This window comes from Equus przewalskii, chromosome 1 (assembly GCF_037783145.1).
Source record: "Equus przewalskii isolate Varuska chromosome 1, EquPr2, whole genome shotgun sequence".
NCBI lineage: Eukaryota > Metazoa > Chordata > Mammalia > Perissodactyla > Equidae > Equus > Equus przewalskii.
This window is the reverse complement of record NC_091831.1, coordinates 80708082-80725141: the sequence shown is the minus strand read 5'-3', so window position 1 is coordinate 80725141 and position 17060 is coordinate 80708082. Positions and strand designations below refer to the sequence as shown.

At 46.5% G+C, this 17060-nt stretch overlaps 1 protein-coding gene across 26 annotated transcripts in view; it reads left to right on the top strand.

The window, feature by feature from the left end:
- Positions 1 to 17060, top strand: part of MARCHF8 (membrane associated ring-CH-type finger 8) — a 120786-nt gene that overhangs the window by 97684 nt on the left and 6042 nt on the right. For 23 of the 26 annotated variants that reach the window (XM_070569312.1, XM_070569291.1, XM_008524304.2 and 20 more), the window contains 3 exons: positions 13960 to 14042; positions 14288 to 15133; positions 16556 to 16736. In XM_070569312.1, the coding sequence (XP_070425413.1) occupies positions 13960 to 14042; positions 14288 to 15133; positions 16556 to 16736 (1110 nt within the window). The remainder of the gene's footprint in view (positions 1 to 13959; positions 14043 to 14287; positions 15134 to 16555; positions 16737 to 17060) is intronic. The other 3 variants (XM_070569339.1, XM_008524302.2, XM_070569333.1) reach the window with 1 other exon arrangement.

Here is a 17060-nt window from a genome sequence, read left to right as displayed (position 1 = left end):
GGCACTTTCTGTCTTCTCTGTGCCACCTTCCTTAGCACATTGTTATCCTCATGCTTAGCACCTTATGGTCTCAAGGTGGGAGCTAGACCTCTAGGCACCATGGCTGTGGCCTTGGCAGAAATAAGAACGATGAAGGATGGAGGAGTCCATCAGATGAGTGATCCTTTACAACAGGAAGGCAAAAGCTCTCCCAGAATCAGCCCCCCTGCCTGGCTTCCGCTTACATCTCACTGGCCAGAACTGGATTACGGGGCCACCTCCAGCTGGAGGGTGGCTAGAAAAAGGAGAGCTGAGGGAGTGAATTGTCTGTCCAACAGCACCTGATACACCTGTGCTATAGTTACTTGAGCTGCCAGGAACATGTCAGCTGATGGAGATGACCCAGGAGTCAGCTGACAGTGTCTCACCTGCAGTAAGCTTGTTCCCATCTCTCAGCCCAGACTCTGGGCTCGGGTCAACCACTTGTCCATGCAGGTATGTCCATGCAGGGTCCTTGCAGAGATGGACCTTCTCCCCATGTCCATGTCAGCTGGCAAGACACTGACACAGATCCTGACAGGAAGATCTGAACAATATGACAAGACCGTTCTGCTGTCTCAGGCCTCCTAAGTACTCTGAAACAGTCACATGATATACCATTTTAATTTACCAACCACACAGATATTTTCATTCATATCACCCTTTCTTTTTGAACTAAAAGTACAATCTAGCAAATCCTCTAAGACATTAAATCAGTCTGTTCTTAGGCATGTTTATGATCCAATCATATCATTCTTCCACTTAATTTGGCATAAACAGAAGAGTTCATAGTGCTCAGTTATAACGTAGAAGGCCGTTTACAGAGTGCTCCTCCGTTCATTCCTGACCTGACCTCCTCCAGACGCTCCCTCAAGCCGTGAGCTTCAGCCGCTTCATATAAATACCTTCTACTGAGTGCTTCCTTCTGTTCCAACCTCCATTTCTTTTATGTTGCTGTCCCTTCAGCCGGGAGTGCCAGAGCTGTAGCACTGTGCAGGGGTAGGTCATTGCTGTCTGAGTACAGTGTCCGGGTTTGTGCTGCCATCTTTTGAAGGAGTTGTCCAACATTTAAGCTTCAAGAAGAGTAAGGGGGTGTAGATCCAGGTGGCCTGGCTGGTTGGGTTGAACTCAGTGTGTCGGAAGCATGCAGTGGCTCTCGTTGCTTTGCTCCAGTGGCTGAGGGCAGTTCTGAAGGAGGGTGTTGTCCTGTGTCTCAGATATGTGACTGTTTGTTTATGGTTTTAGTGGGATTTTATTTGGAGGAAAGTTTCCTCCTATAGTTAAATCAAAAGTTTGTAAACCACTGGCTTACAGTGTCTAGAGGAACATTTTATGGGCTTGGCACAGGCCTGGGATGTGGTATTCTGAGTTGCTCTGTGAGGGTTCTGGGGTTAGATGGACAAGGATTTACTAGCCATGTGACTTTGAGGAAGGACACTTCTCTGAGCTTTAATTTCCTGATGAGTAAAATAGGGTAATTATACAGCCTTCAGGGTTGTTGTGAGTCAGGGATGAGGTTTGCAAGGAGCCAGGGGGCAGCTCCCTCAGTCAGTCAGTCAGTGGACTCTTAGCAACCTTTGCAGAACCCTGGTGATCTTAGGTCAGGACTTAGGTCAGGATAGTCCTTGATGGTAGCTGTTACTATTTGATTTCTCATCAAAGGCAGAACTGTGTGCTTTAAAATCAATATCACCTAGGGGTGAAAATGAAGAACTCTAGTGAAAACTCTGGTTTCTCCTTCCTTCCTTCTTGCACACTTATCACATGTTCTTTGTGCAGGGCGCTGAGCTAGGCATTGGTGTAAAATGCAGAGCAAAACCGACATGACCACTGATGTGGAGCTTTCCTGAGGGCAGGACTGCAATTTTCTTAGAAAGCAGGTTTAGCTCCACACTTAAACACTCTTAGGAACAGGCGGACTGTGAAGCCTCAAAGCTCTCTGCCTCAGAGCAGGGCCAAGAAGATTTGAGCCTCTTCCATTATGAGAATAGGAGTTCCTGCACGCTTAACTGGGGTCAGAGGAAAATCTCAGGAGTGGCGCGCGTGCCCACATCTCTTCCCAGTGAACCCATCAGCATGAAATTTTGTTGCAAAAATGTGTCCCTCCGTAAGTAGTAAAGTTAGTATAATATGGAGTTGTCAGCCATGAATCAGTTAAATGGGGCTGGAGGAGGGGGCAGGACTACTATGAAAGCTGTGTTTTTGAGAATGCAGTGCTTTTATTGAGCCTATTGTTTGAAGCCACCCTTAGGCCTGTGCCATGTAAAACTCTATTTTTGGTGTGGCAGACATACTTAAGCAGATGCTTCATACCCTTCAGATCGAAAATACAAAGAAATGTCAGACCACGGACATGTTCTATGCTACCTGAAATCTCAGTTGTCTCTGTCAGGAGGCTCTTTCTGCTGACTCAGCCTCCAGCTGGTTCAGTACTGCTTTGTGCTCATGTCAGTCGGTCACCCACAGTCTGCGTTATGCTCCTGCAGTTTCCCACTTACTGGTTATGGCTCATGAAGTTAGAGGTTGAGAAGAGGTAAAAAGAAACCTTGGATCTGTCTCAGTGTTCCATCTAGATTTCATTACAAAATGACGGAGTGCTGCAGTGCTTATTGGAGGCTCTCCGTGTTTCATTTTAGCCTCAGAAACCACGCTCCCTTTCCAGGAAGGAAACAGGCAGTTAGATGGAATGTGCAAGAGGCTGCTAAGCCTGCTGGCTTACCTACTTCACAGTCGGCATCCAGGTGCCATCCTCTTAGAGAAGTTAATAAAGGAAGCATATTGGGACGTTTAAGCCAATTCTGATGACAAAGCCTTCACTCAGTGCTTTGTTTTCATTAATAGTAATGATCATTTATTGAGCCTCCGTAACGGGAGCAAGATTTCAGGAAATTTGTCACCTCTTCCTAATGGTCCATCCTGACCACCTAAGTGGTTGCCTAGTCAGCTTTTCCTGTTTTATTTTCAACAGAGCACTTTTAATTCCCTGAGTTCTTATGAATTTTTTCTGTTGCCCCCTCACCTCACATGTATACTCTATGAGCATAGAGCTGTGGCTTGTTTACCCTGCATCTTCAGAGCCGAGGGTAGAACCGATCTCTGGAGGTGGTCAGGACTTGTTTGTTGCGCAAGTGTTTCCATGGTGTTGTGCTGGACGCCTTACATCCAGCCTGCCGTTCTCCCCATTGTCACAGCTGCCTTCTGGGCCCAGGGCTCCTCAGCTGCTGCAGTAGCCCCCCAAGACTGCCTGTGTTCTTAGCACCTCCCACGTCTTCCTCCCCCGCGCAGCCAGGTAAAGAGAATCCTAATACGTCTCTTGTTGAGCCTTCACTGGCTTCTCATGGCATTTAGAATAAGATTTGAACTCCCTGCCTGATGTGCCAGATTTAAAATGATCTGGTCCTGGCCACTTGTGACCTCATCCATTTATTAATGATATTGTAGCAGTGTGTAGAAAATGCTTTTTTTTTTTTTAAATAATTTTCTGTTAGGAAAAGACCTGTTTTATTGACTGAGTATCTGGAGAAGCTGTTTGAGGAAGGATGAGACCCAGGGGGGCATCTTGCAGAAGGATGGGCATTTGAGTACGGTTCTCTGTGCAGCTGTGCCCTACCCTTTCGCTTGCTGAGGGCTCCTTGATCATGTGGGCCAGCAGAGCCATCCTGGAGCCGTGTTCCCCAGATGTGAGCCATCTACACCCCACCCTCACCCCATAACTACCTGTGCTGCTGTTTGCTTAATCATTTTCTTTAAACCAACTCTTCATATTAAAGAAATTTGTTTGCAATGAAAATTTTGTATCATTGGATAGTATCTGAAATCACGATTTTGATTTGCTAGTTTGCTGACATGAAATTATAACATAACTTAAAATATTTGTTCTTCAGTATGTTATCTAAACTCTTACTCTGTCATCCACCACTGGTCCTGATACTGCCCTTTGTGGACTGCACTCCGATAGACAAGGGGATTTGGGAGGCTGTGCGGTAGAGAGAAGGGAGGGGTGGAGGTGGGGGTCTATGCTGTAGGAGTGTGATGTACAGCCTCTGGCTGTCAGGTGACCATCACTCCCAGGGTGACTTGGAGCAGGGCCTGGTGAGGGGAATGCAGTGAGGTACTGAGCATGACCTCAGGAGGGTAGACTTCAGGTGGTCACAGAGGCTGCTCCTGGAAGGCCTACCACATTAGGGTGAGGCGCAGTGACTTCCTGTCCAGAGGTATTGTACCACCACTGCCCCCCACCTCCAGGCTGTCTCATGCTCAGCATGAGGTATCCTCATCTGTAATGTGGACAAGGAGGCCCAGCGCAGCGTCTATGAGGATTTCAGATGAGTTCAGATCTTGTCCACCACTTAACTGTGTGCCAGACATTGTGCTTTGAATGTTGAACCAAACAAAGGAGAGAGGAGTAAGCAGACTTCCATAAAATACCTACAGACGGAGAGAATTACTATGAAGGTGAAAGACAAGGGGCTGAGGTCAAGAATTACAAGGAAGTGAAGTTAGAGGGGCTACTCGGGGAAGGTGTGGCTGAGGAGGGGATGTTCAAGCAGGATGTAAAAGGAGAGAAGGAGCTGGCCAGGATGGGGTTAAACTGTAGTAGGAAACTGGTTTGTCACCTCCATGGGAAATCCAGTGCTGAGAGAGAAAAGGCAGATATTTGCAGCCTTAGTCACTGGGAGTGATGGCTGTCCCAGCTGCGGGATGGCAGGGTTCCAGGGCGCCTATAAACCGTGGGGCTGCGTTGGCTGGGGCCATGCCAGTGAGGACCACTGTCCCAAAGCCAGAGGAAGATCAGAATTCCCTGAGGAGGCTTGAACTCACTCTGTTGCACTCGAATCTCTTAGATACCAGGAATTGGCCTAGGCGGGGTTCATCATAAGAGCTGGAGCTTCTAGAGCCTCTGCTGCTGCCTCTCAGGGGAGGATTATGTGCAGGAAGGGACAGCACACAGACCTGGTGTTAATTTACCCTGAGGGAAGCATTTTCATTCAACCTTGGGAATCAGACTTGGTCCAGGTGACACAATTTCTTGAGCAAATTCCGGTAAGTGCTCCCTGGCGGCACTTATCCCAGGAAGACGGCAGTGGTAGGCTAGAATCCATCATGAGGCAGGGGTGCCCTCCTCCCTGCAGCCGGCAGGCTCACCAGGCTCCGGTAACTGCTGAAGGCTGTTACCTGGTGGAATATTTTAGAGCTCTGCTTAATTCAGATACCATGAGCGTTCTGTGCCTCTGGGTAATCAAATATTCCTGGGTAGGAGTCAGACTGAACATGTTTCATGAGTACTTAAAATTATTGCTTCTCTGTTTGGCAAGAAAATCTCAATGAATTTGAGCATCCCCTCTCAGACCTCTTGAACATTTTCTAATTACTGTTGCCATTAGATAGAAATGAGATACAGCAGAATGTCACACGTTAGATGTAAATACAGGAGGACGGCTTGCTGGCCACACCCTGGTGTGGTTGTCAAGACGAGAGTCTGCTTCTCTCTGTTGCTGAATACAAAGTTGACCAGTGACAGACTTAGGTTACTCAGGCTTTATGGGTAAGTATAAGGCAAAATATGCCTTTCTTAATTTATACCAAAGAAAACAACTATCCTAAAGACAAGATACTTATTTTTATATTACAGAAACAAAGGGGATGAATTGGGGAAGTCGAATGGCGTCAAGTAGTGACAGCCAGCTTCACGCATGTTGCCAACACCATGTAGCCTCACTCTGGGTTCTGATGGAGCGCCATGGGAAATGTTTGGCTGTTTGGCTCCCCTTTTGCAAAGTTTGACTGTATTTTCATATATTTTTTTCTTGTGACTGGTTACAGTTTAGTTTTTGGTTAAAGCTTTATACCAGCAGTTTTCAAAATTTGGTTCTCAGTCTCTCGGAGTGGGAGGCAAAGTTGAAATCAGTTTCATAATAGTACTAACACATTATTTGCCTTTTTCACTTGTTCTCTCACAAGTATGCAGTGGAGTTTCCAGGGGCTAAGTGACATACAAGATGACATCTTCTCTCTGACGCTAATGGAATGTGTGCTGGGGGTCTTGTGTTTTGAAATTTTCTAATATAGTGAAGATTCGTCAGTGTAAGCCACATAAACACCAGCTCCTCGGGGGCCTCACTAATTTTTTAGAGTGTAAAGCGGTCCTGAGACCAACAAGTTTGAGAGCCTCTGTTTTAGATCTACTACTAGAGAGACAGTCACTCCAGAGTGTACTTGTTTTGTTCACTCAACAGGTGTTCACTGAACACCTACTGTGTGTCAGGCAGTGTGTCAGGCTAAACGGCAGCAGCTTCTGAGCTAACATGTTTCGGAAACATCTTTTCATAAACCTCGATAAGTGCTATGAAAGAAATGAACAGGGTACAAGGACAGTGAATAATAAGAATGAAAAGCCCTCTTTGAGGTGAGGCTTGAGGAAGGGCCAGTAGTGCTGGGTGGGGTGTGGGAGCGTCCCCAGGAGGAGCAAGAGGGTGTGGAGTGCTGGGTGACCTACGCCATGCGGCTGAGCAGAGAGGGAGGCCGCCTGGTTGGGGCGGTGGGACCTGCGAAAGGGTTTCAAGCAGGTCTCTGAACCTTATTTTAGATTGTAGGGGGAGGACGTGTGCCTAGTAAGATTCCTGATATCATTTGTCCCCTTCTAACTCGTTTGGCTTTAGAGGAGGAGCCTTAACATTAAGTTTGGGGTCATCCTTCTTGTCTCCCGTGTTCCTGTCAGTTGCATTCTCCTGGGCTTTAGGTTCACCTGTCAGATGAGTAGCCTGGGCAGAAACTTGTCATCCCAAGTTGAGTGGACAGTGCTAACCTCTGCTGGAACAGGGCATTTCATGGTGGAGACACCTGCAGGTTTGCCCCGCAGATCATCCAGCAGCAGTTCACATGGTAGCCTGGCTGCACGCTGGAGGCGTTCCTGGAATGGCGTGTGTCGCATTTCTACATCTCCTCTGATTTTATTTGATCCTTGCGGCAGCCCTGTGGATTACTGACCTGATTTTTAAATGATTAAACTCCTCTTCCAAGAGGGTAAGCCCTTGGGAGGTGGGTTGCTTGTGGAGTGGCCCCAGAACACAGAACGAGGACTTTGGAGTCAAAAGCCAGTGCTTTTGCCACCACCCCAGAATTTTCTCAAAGAAAAATCCTTGGAAATGAAAATATTTCGATTATATTTGAAAAGTTAAATATTTAAACTAAGTCTGTAGTAGTAAAGAGTTCTTTTGGTGATTTTGGATCTTTATATGGTTACACTTGTAGTTTCTGGGAATGTGAAGCCGTCTTTGCTCAGAAGTCATTGCCTTCAATGTAACTTATTGAAAACAAGTTATATTTGCAAGATCATCTATAGTAGCTTAAAGACCTGCTTTGGAAGATAAGCCATGAGAAAGTCTCTTCAGCTGTTGCCTTGCCTCTAGTAGTGCTATGATTAATGCCCCTCATCATGCTGGGGATATATTACTATTCGTGTCATTCTAACTCTCTCTAAAAGGCCACCAAAGAATTCAGTGTTAGTGCTACTTGCTAGGCAATACTATGAGTCATTTATAATGGAAATCATTTTAGAATTCAGTAGTTTTTATTGCATACTCTCCTTCATGAATCCTATATTGTATATATTCTATATTTACTTTTTTAATGGTCACTTTTAATTAATTGCTGTTGTGAAAGCTCGTTCTTGGCACAGCCCTTCATCAAGAGTCAATATATATTTATCAGAGCAGCCACACTGACTTCTCCTCCTTTAATTGTAGCTCATTTTTGAAGTTGAATACAACTGGGTGTTTATTTATAGAAATCAGAGTCCCTCATAAGGAAGCATTTGTTTTCACAGAGCAACTTCTGTGCTAAGTGGGAAGTTTGCTGAAATGCAATCTCAGTCTGTACATTGCAGTAACTAAACACCAAGTGAGACCTTGTTTGGCTTTTATGTGAAGTGAGGCCTGCTGAGCTGGCAGAAAGGAGCAGATCACTTTGTCTTGTTTGGGAGTCACAGGCTGTAGCATTTAGTGACCTCCTGAGCCAGAAGTAAAGGTAAGGTGATCTGGTAAGCAGAATTTCTAAAGTGACCCCCCAGAGATATCCCACCCTAATGCCCAGAGCTTGTGAATATGATGAGATATCGCTCCTATAATCATGTTATATTGCATGAGTGGAATCACATAGCTCTTAAAAGCAGAGAGCTTTCTCTGGCTCGTGGCAGAAGAGGACATGAGAGATTGGAAGCAAGAGTGGGCTCGAATATGGGCAGAGATCGATGGGGAATGCAGGCGGCCCCCGGCTGACAGCTGGCGGGGAAACAGGGCCTCATTGCTAACGCTGCACGGGACTGCACCTGCCGACAACCTGGATGAAGGTGTATTCTTCCCCAGAGGCTCCAGAAAGGAGGGAGGCCCTGAGCAGAGGATCCTGCCACACTGTGCATCCGATGACAGATTTGTGTAGTTTTAAGCCACTGAGTTGGTGGTAATTTGTTACACAGCAATAGAAATCTAATACAGGTGGCAGACGCTGTCTGTGTAGAGGAAACACCTTCTTTCTTGGGACCCGTCAGAACCCTTCACTTCTGAAATCTCTGTATTGACAATGTAACCTGTTTTCTTGATTCAACCGCCTTCTTCCTCTACTTATTTTGATGTTTTGTATTTTCTTTGTAGAAATACAGTAGTACAATGACTTTCAAATTACTTTGACCACGATCCTTTGTAAGAAATAGTTTTTACATCAAAACTCAGTTCACTCACACACATAACAGGAAGAAAAAGTTCCCCCCAAAGACTTAATCTTCATTATGTCAGATGCACGCTGACATCTCCTATTTTATTTCTTTTTTTTAAATGTAGGTCATGACCCATTAAATCGATTTCTTTACTGGTGCTCCCAGAGTTGGAAAATCGTTACAGTTGGTTGTGCTTCTGTAGTTTTATTTTACTTCTTAAACTTTCAGTTGCATGCTATTTTAAAAATGGATTTGTGTTTAGGAAATACTTGTTCATGATAAAAGTGGTGTAATGGTTGGGAAGGGTCTCCATGAAAGGTCACTGTCCTTCTCACCCAAGGTCCCTGCTCTCCTTCTGTGTTTCGGAAGAAACAACTGTTAGGACCTGGAAGTGTGTGCCTTTGCATTGATAGTCTCCACGTACCAGCGCGCATAACATGGCTCTCCCTTCTGCCTCTTCCTTCCAAGTACCCGTTACTGGGCATAATGAGCTTTCCCTTCTTTTAGTGACTGCCTGGCCTTCCTTTCTCTTGATGTACCAGTATGGACTCAGTCAGCTCCAAGCCCATTGAGGTCATGCCAGCCCTTTGCCCCCACAAACAATGCTCTACAAACCTGTTTGTGTATATGTGTGAGGATGAATTCCTAAAAGAAGAATTGCCGGGACGTGTATGTGCATTTATAATTCTGAGGGAAATTGCCAAATTGTCGTCTATGGGCGTTTGCAGTTTGCTTTCCCACCAGCAATTTGTAAGCGTGCCTGCTTCCCCAAGCTTTTGCCAACACAGGTATTATTTGATTTCTTTTTTAAAAAATGTTTTTTTTGTTGATAATAACAGTACATCTTGTGGTTTTAATTTGTATTTCTCATTGTGAGAGAGGTTAAGCATCTTTTCATGTTTTAAGAGCCATCTGTACTTTCGTTCTTGTTTTTTCCTTCCTCACTGATTCGATATACTATAATTTGAGCTCAGTGGTAAACATCAGCCGTACTTGCATCTTGCCCTCTTTCCAGTCCTTCCTCAGATTCCTCCTGGCTTAAAAGCAAGTGAACCCAACCAGACCATTTCTTGTGGGCCTATACCTGTTGATGTAAATCAGATGGGCAAATTTTGTTAGGAAACGAAATATTTTAAAAGAAGCTTTGCTGGTAGATGAAAAGAAGGCCCAGTGGACGTAAGCAACAGAGAGAAGGAGTAAGTGGTTGAGCAGACGCTTGGGAAGTAACTAGTGGACGGAGCAAGGGAAGAAAGTGAAACAGAAAGCAAGCCGGGAAGGTACAGCTGGTGTCCTGCAGTGAGAAAGTCCCTCCGATGGAAAATGGAAAATTGGTAAGCGCCTGAGAAATCTGCTTGATGCGTCTGTTGTTATGTTACCCTTCCAACAGCAGTAAGTTCTCTCAAAAGGAAACAAAAAAGGGTGAATGCCAACTTCTCCCAAGGATATATGAAAAGTGTGCTTTTCCTTATATGTTTTCAGCAGCCTTGATAAAATCATTTAAAACAATGAATCTGATAGGAAAGGCAACCACTAAGTGACTTGAGTGCAGCAAACAAATTGTCTCAAAGTGTGTGTCATTCCTAAGAAATGGGAGCAGCTGGGATTTAGGCCCAGATAGAATCCAGAGGTTTATTTGGCATAATTGTTTACAACATCTCACGAAGAGGGGATTTTTAGGAAAATTCTTTTGGAGTGAGATTGCTTTACATTCCTTTTCATGACTGGAAAGTCTCTTGTTTGAGAACCAACAAAGAGCTTCAGAAACAGAGGGCTTAAGATCTCTGGATACATTTGAATTTTCTCGTTATGAACATTTACACCTTTTATCGGTGACAGTCCTCTGTGGTCTGACCCATGTGGAGGGAGAGGGTGTTCTCCGGAGTTCTGTGTGGCACAGAGTCTCCTTTTCCCTTGAAGCTAGTACTGCCCCACGGCCTTCCACGTGCCACCTGCTCTCAGGAAGAGTGGGAGAGCTGTCCACTGCTCCAAGCCTCTGAGAGGGGCCTGCCGGCCCCTTGACTTACCTTGACTTCCCCAGCTGGATCCTGGAACTGTATTTGAAGCTATTCACTTCATTCTGTCTTTGCTGCTGTTGATCGGGCCACTCCTAAGTCCTGTACATGTGGACTGGTTCTGAACTTCAGAACGTGTAGTCGTCTTTACCTGGTAACAGAAGGACCCTCTTATGGGAGCTGTGATGGCCACATGAATCTTACTCATTTTCTCACGCTTATTGGAAAGGGATCAGGCAGGATAAGGCATTCATTGGTTTGTATTTATCTAAAACAACAATAAGTAGATTTTAAAAATTTCCTTGAAACCTTATGATCTAAGAAGAGAGACTTTTTATCTGTTTTGGGGAGGCTTCTTGAGGCTTGGACATTACCTGCTGAGAGTGTCTCGTGATGTTTTTTGTGAGATTGGACAGGATGAAATGAAAGCAGAAACGTAGATAGAGGATGCTGAGAGTGTTCCTGTTTCCTAAGTAAACAGAGAGCTGGGGCTTGGGACTGATGCCGCTGTCTCGCAGACTCGATGCTCTGCTGCAAGTACAGACACGGCTGTGTGTGAGCTCCCCATGATACACCTGACACAGGGAATCCTGGGGACGTGGTCACGCTCCTGTCGTGTGTATGGACAGTCTGGCTGCTTCCTCCATGTAGTCTTTTTCTGCTCTGAGGCTCTGCCCTCCTATGTCTGAGCAATCCCCCATTACAGGCATAGGATAATGTCTTCGTTACCCCAGACTTCCCTGTTTGACATGGATTACTTCAAGTTCAAGGAGTGAGAGGCTATTTGTCTTGATTTCAGCTTCCCATCTGAGACCTCGCTCCTCCCAGGACACTGATCCTGAGAGGGCCTCATTCTCCTCCCATAGGGTTTGCCTTCCCTTTAGAATACAGGAAAGTGTGCATGGTTTCAGGAGGATCATGTCCTTACAAAGACAACAGGGAGGGAGATGACTGGGTAACTCCCCGTCTCCTGGATGAGCAGTGTACTCTTCTGTGCCTCGTGTGGGGAGGGAGTTCCTTCTCCACCTCAGTCCAAGCAACCAAACTTGACCCAGCAACATACAGGGAGGAGAGCTGACCTCCTAGCTCAAAGACAGGACAAGAATGTAAATATAACTGGACATTCCTGTCCTCCTTCCCTCTGGGGCCTCCTTGGGGAGGCATGGTGACAGCTCTCTCTTCTCTACAATACACCATGACCAGCTTGTGGTCTTCATGATACGTTTCTGGCCTTGCCTACAGATGCTGAACAGAGCTGGTCACCTTCAGAAGTAAAAGAAGGGAGAAGAAGTTCAAGAAGTCTTTTTGTCTCAGAATGGGGGTAGGACCGAATATCAGAGAACAGGCAGATTGTAGGAGTTTGGGACCTTAGTGTGGCGACCCTCAGCCTTCTTCCCTGTAGTGATAAACAGGAAAAGCCCTGTGTGCTCATCTCGGGAGTCGAGACAGCAGAACACTAGCCAGGCTGGGGCAGAGGAGCCCCCAGGGGTGGAACGTGTGATGGCCACCCAGACGGAAGGCGCTTATGCAATGGGAAGGTAACAGCATAACATCCATGTGGGTCCCGAGACCCCTCTCAGTTTGAGGAAAAATCGTGACGAAGTAGTGACAGGTCATTTTGGGGATGTCATTTTCGTGTCTCCAAATGAATTAAACTTTAGATTCTTAAGAACTTTGACCAGTAATGCTTTCAAAGAAAAGAATGTATTCATAGGCACATTCAGTTAGGAAATAAACATGCCTTCTTTGGTGACTCAGAAGATGTGGTAACTGAGTAATGCAGCATGATTTTAGTATATACATGTGACATCAGAACACGTAACCTATTGGATCAGGTTTCTTGAGGCTGAGTTGGATTTAAAATGATGTTTAATCCCTTTGCTGGGGAGCAGGAAGAGCAGTCCCATGAACACCTCCATCAGACTACCATCCCTGGCTCTCTTCAGGCTGGTGCATTTGCTGGAGAGGGAAGACAGGGAGAGTTTCTGAACAGTGGTGCCACCTGTCCTAGTGGCTGACCCATGTCAGGGTCCTGTAGCTGGAGTAGCAGGATGAGAGTACACCCCTGGGAGTGGCACTTAGCAAGAGTGGGCTAGGTCTCAGCCGAGGAGTTGTGGACCAGAGTGGGGCTTCCCTGAATCAGGGAAAAGGACTAAGGGCCACTTGAGTGGGCCTGGGGAAGGGGGGGAGGTGATGCAAGCTTGCTTTTGATAACAGACTCATAGCACTGTTGTCCTGTGGCTGTTTAGGTTGCATGGAGCAGGTGCTCACTCAGGCTAACTGTCCTAAGGAGGTGAGAACACGTTTATATGAAAAGGCATGGGGCCATGAGGGCCATGGAAACTCAGGAATCTGAGCCTTGATAAGGCTTAGCAAGGGTCCCGCAGAGGCCGGAGTGGGAGGCTGGGGGACCCTCTAGTGGTGATTTTGCATCCTAAGCTCAGCTATACTCACTCTTCCTGTTTCTCTCTGTCCTCTTCTCTTCCCACTGTGGTGCTTCCTCACCCTTCTAGGTCTTTTCTCTAATTTTGGCTAGTTCACGACCCCTCAGAGCCCCTACTCTATCTCATGACCTCTTGCTATACTTTTCTTTCAGATTTACAGTGTCTTGATTGTTTTCTTAATTCATAATCCCAAGATTAGAACTCGTGGGAGCATTCTGTGCTCAGCCCCCTCCTGGGCCTGGGTAGCTATGGATTGGCCGCCCTGTGGTCAGGTAGGCCTCCCCTTTGTATGAAGAGCTCTGGCAAGGTAGCGAAGTTTCATGGACCAGCGTGAGGCTGTGAGTAGGAGGGTGCTCTTACCTTCTGCCAGCCTTGATTAGGCTCATCCCAGGGAGCAGGTTAAAGAGTGCTGGCATGGGGAAGCCAGTGCTGCCAGGGATGGTACCTCACCTTTCTTTTGTATTTGCATACACCTTGTAAGTCCTTGGTTTCTTGACTTATGTATGAACTAGTGCAATTTAGATGCTTAGGGAATAAATGACCACTCAATCTGCAGATTGGTGGTGCTGTTCCAGAGTCTCAAATCTTTCTTGGCTACACTTCTACCCCAGGTAAGAAGAATGCCATCTGATTTGTCTTTACCTGCTGTCACTCACTGAGCAATAGGAAATAGCAGACATTCTTAGATTCTCTACCCATTGCCACTCAGAAGGAGGTGGTGTTCATGGTCCCCTTGACTCTTTCCTGAAAACTGATCGGATGTGTGTCATTGCAGGCTGGAGGTCCTCCACTGGCGTCAGCTCCAGGGTCCACCTTCCCTCGCACTTCTGTCACGCCATCCAGTCAGGACATCTGCAGGTAATACTCTGCTTCAGATGCTACGATGGGTCACGTGCATCCCAGAAATAGGCATTAGTGTCTGTAGGTTCTCCGTTTCCCATTTGCTTGGTCAATATGCCTCTACTCTAAACAGTTGACCCAGTTTTCTGTGCTGTTTGCTCACCCAGTTACCACACGAGTCTCATCTCTTCACTTCGATGTCTATTCTCTTGTAAAATTGTTTTTACTTTCTGTGCTTTTATTCCACTGTTCTCTGCATGCAGTTCCAGTGCAGTGTTTTCTGAGTGTTGTCACCACAGTCCCATGCAGTCTGCTGTTGTCTTGAAAGCTCCTCAATGCCAGAGTTCTCTGACACAAGGGCTCACTGTGACAGTTCTCTGTAAAGACACATTGCAGGCATCAAAGAGAAATTCCTGTGGTTCAGAATGGGTCCAGGTGTCAAAGCCTGCTAAAAATACCAAAGCCAGAAGAACACTAAAGTTCTCAAAATCTCTAAACGATATGGGCGAGAAGGCCCAGGATACTTTGGGAAGTTTTGACTATGTGGAAAGAACTTGCTCTGAAGGGAAACTGATACTCCCCCAGGATCTGTGTCTCAGAATTAACAGGTTCCATCCTAAAGAAAAAAGAACACTGAGTTGCAAACCTCTTGGCAATTCCAAACATTCTTGTGTTTCATCCCTTTCTGCCAATCATTCAATGGCCTCAGAGGTGGAAGCTGGTAAGGGGGGCATGCACGTCCCGCTTTTGGAAGAGAAGGCAGATGGCGAGGCCATGTCCAGAAGCCGGCGACTGCTCCGGTACTTGTTCTCACTCTCGCACAGCTCGAGTGCCAGCAGCCTGCAGAGGTTCCACGAGCTGGAGAGTTGTGCCACCCACCTGCACACCACCAAGTCCTCCAGCGGGCTGGCAGGGAGCGTGGGCATCTGCTCCGACGAAATGGGAGATGACGATGTCTTTGAGGACAGCACATCTGCAAAACTGAAGAGCAAGGTCCTGCGGGCACCCCTCTGCTCAGTGGAGAAGGACAGTGACCTGGATTGCCCTTCTCCCCTCTCTGAAAAATGCCCCCCCATTTCTCCTGTGTCCGCGTCAGGGGATGCCTGCAGGTTGGTTTGCCAAGAACCACCATTCTGGCCATCTCTGCATCCCACCTCCATGGCCTCATCTTGCTTTAATATGTGAAGTTTCAGGAAAATGAAGTAATAGGCAGTTGTAGACAATTACGGGTTAATAGTTTTCTCCAGACGAAGGGAGTATTGGTAATCATTTGAAAATCAATTTTTATGACATGGGTCTCAAGTTAGTTTCACAAATGATAAAGAGGAAGAAGCTACACATATTAAAGGCCAAGCTGACTCTTCTCAACTAAGAATAAGTAGACTTTGCATAAAGAAATTTGAAGAAAGAAAATAGTATCTCCAGTTTTCTAGCTTGATGGTCTAGATATTAAGCATTGGCTGCCCCCCTTGGCCTCATTTCCACCCCTTGCTCCACCTGTAACACAATGTGCATGGGAGAGGCTGTACTTCAGCAGCTCCTTCCTGCCTTCTTTTTAACTTGGATCCAGCCACCTCTACCCACATCCTAACTCCACTTCCCACCTTCACTTTACCGTATGTAGCATCCTTGTCTCGCCTCCAAAATCTTTCCGAATTTCGTTTTTGTCTGTGTCTTCCCCCTTCCAACCCTTTCCCCAGTTGCCCCTCCTCAGGCCACCTGTTACTCCTAACAGTTGGCTCAGAAACCCCTCTCGCAGAAGCGAACAGCTGAGAACCCGGCCAGGGCCCGAGCCCAGCTCCTGTCAGCCAGTGTGCGTACCTCCTCTCCAGCTGCTGGAAAGACCTTTCTGTTTCTCAGAAGCCCATTCAGTTCCTTGAGGTTTGCAGCTGTATCCTCTTGCATGCACCCTTAGAAATAATGATTTAGAATTCTCACTTATTGCTGTGAGTGGTCCTGACAAAAGAAATGAAATTGCAGCACCTTATAATGGTTTTTTAGGCCCAGGAGAGTGCTGTGATTTTTCTGTTCACCCTCTGAGAGAGGACGGAAACGTGTAGTTGTGGTGTGTGACGGTGAGCTCAGGGATTGTAGCCAGAAAGCAAATTTCGTCATCATCTTAAGTCACTGGTATTTTTGGAAGGTAGAATGCCAGTTTTGTTTTACACAGAATGTTTTCCTCTAATAATTTTAACATCTTAAGTTCTGGACGATGCTTTCATGTTGCCTTAAATTCGTCTATCACTGAAGTTTTTAAGTTTTACCAAAAATGACTGCTTTGTCATTTCTTATATCATTTTTTCTTCTCTGATGCCAAATGCCATCCAGACTTTCCATGTCGGTGCGGTAAGCTAGACATTTTTAGTTTGTAGTAATTGTTCTCATTTGTGTTTGTATGTTTTTGTGCTTGTAGTCACTTCTGTGATGTCTGTTTCTGCAAGTTTTCTTTGGGGAGATTGACCTTCCATTGAAGCGTCATCTTCCCTGCCACTTGGCCCTCCTCGTAACGGCTGGCTTTCCTCCTGCTGTAGGATCTGTCACTGTGAAGGGGATGACGAGAGCCCTTTGATCACCCCCTGCCACTGCACGGGGAGCCTGCACTTCGTGCACCAGTCTTGCCTGCAGCAGTGGATCAAGAGCTCCGACACGCGCTGCTGCGAGCTGTGCAAGTACGAGTTCATCATGGAGACCAAGCTGAAGCCCCTGAGGAAAGTACGTGTGGGGACACCCCAGAAGTGCTTCCACCCCGCCGAGAGGAGGGCCCCTGTGGGAGTTCGCGTGCTGGGCTGGACGCAGCCGTGGCGTGCCTGTGCTCAGCTCTTTAAGAAGTGGGGGCTGGTGCATGCGCTCCTGTCCTAGGGCTTACTGGTTCTGGTACTGATTTCCAGGTCCCTCCTCCCAGGAAGAAGCTCTTTCTGACCATTCAGTCATAATGTTTTCTTCCTCCTTCAAGCTAGACTGCTTGCTTGTCTGTCAGTCACTCAGCCCTTGACCACAGACTGTTTTGTGACACCTTAATCCGCATACTCTATACGT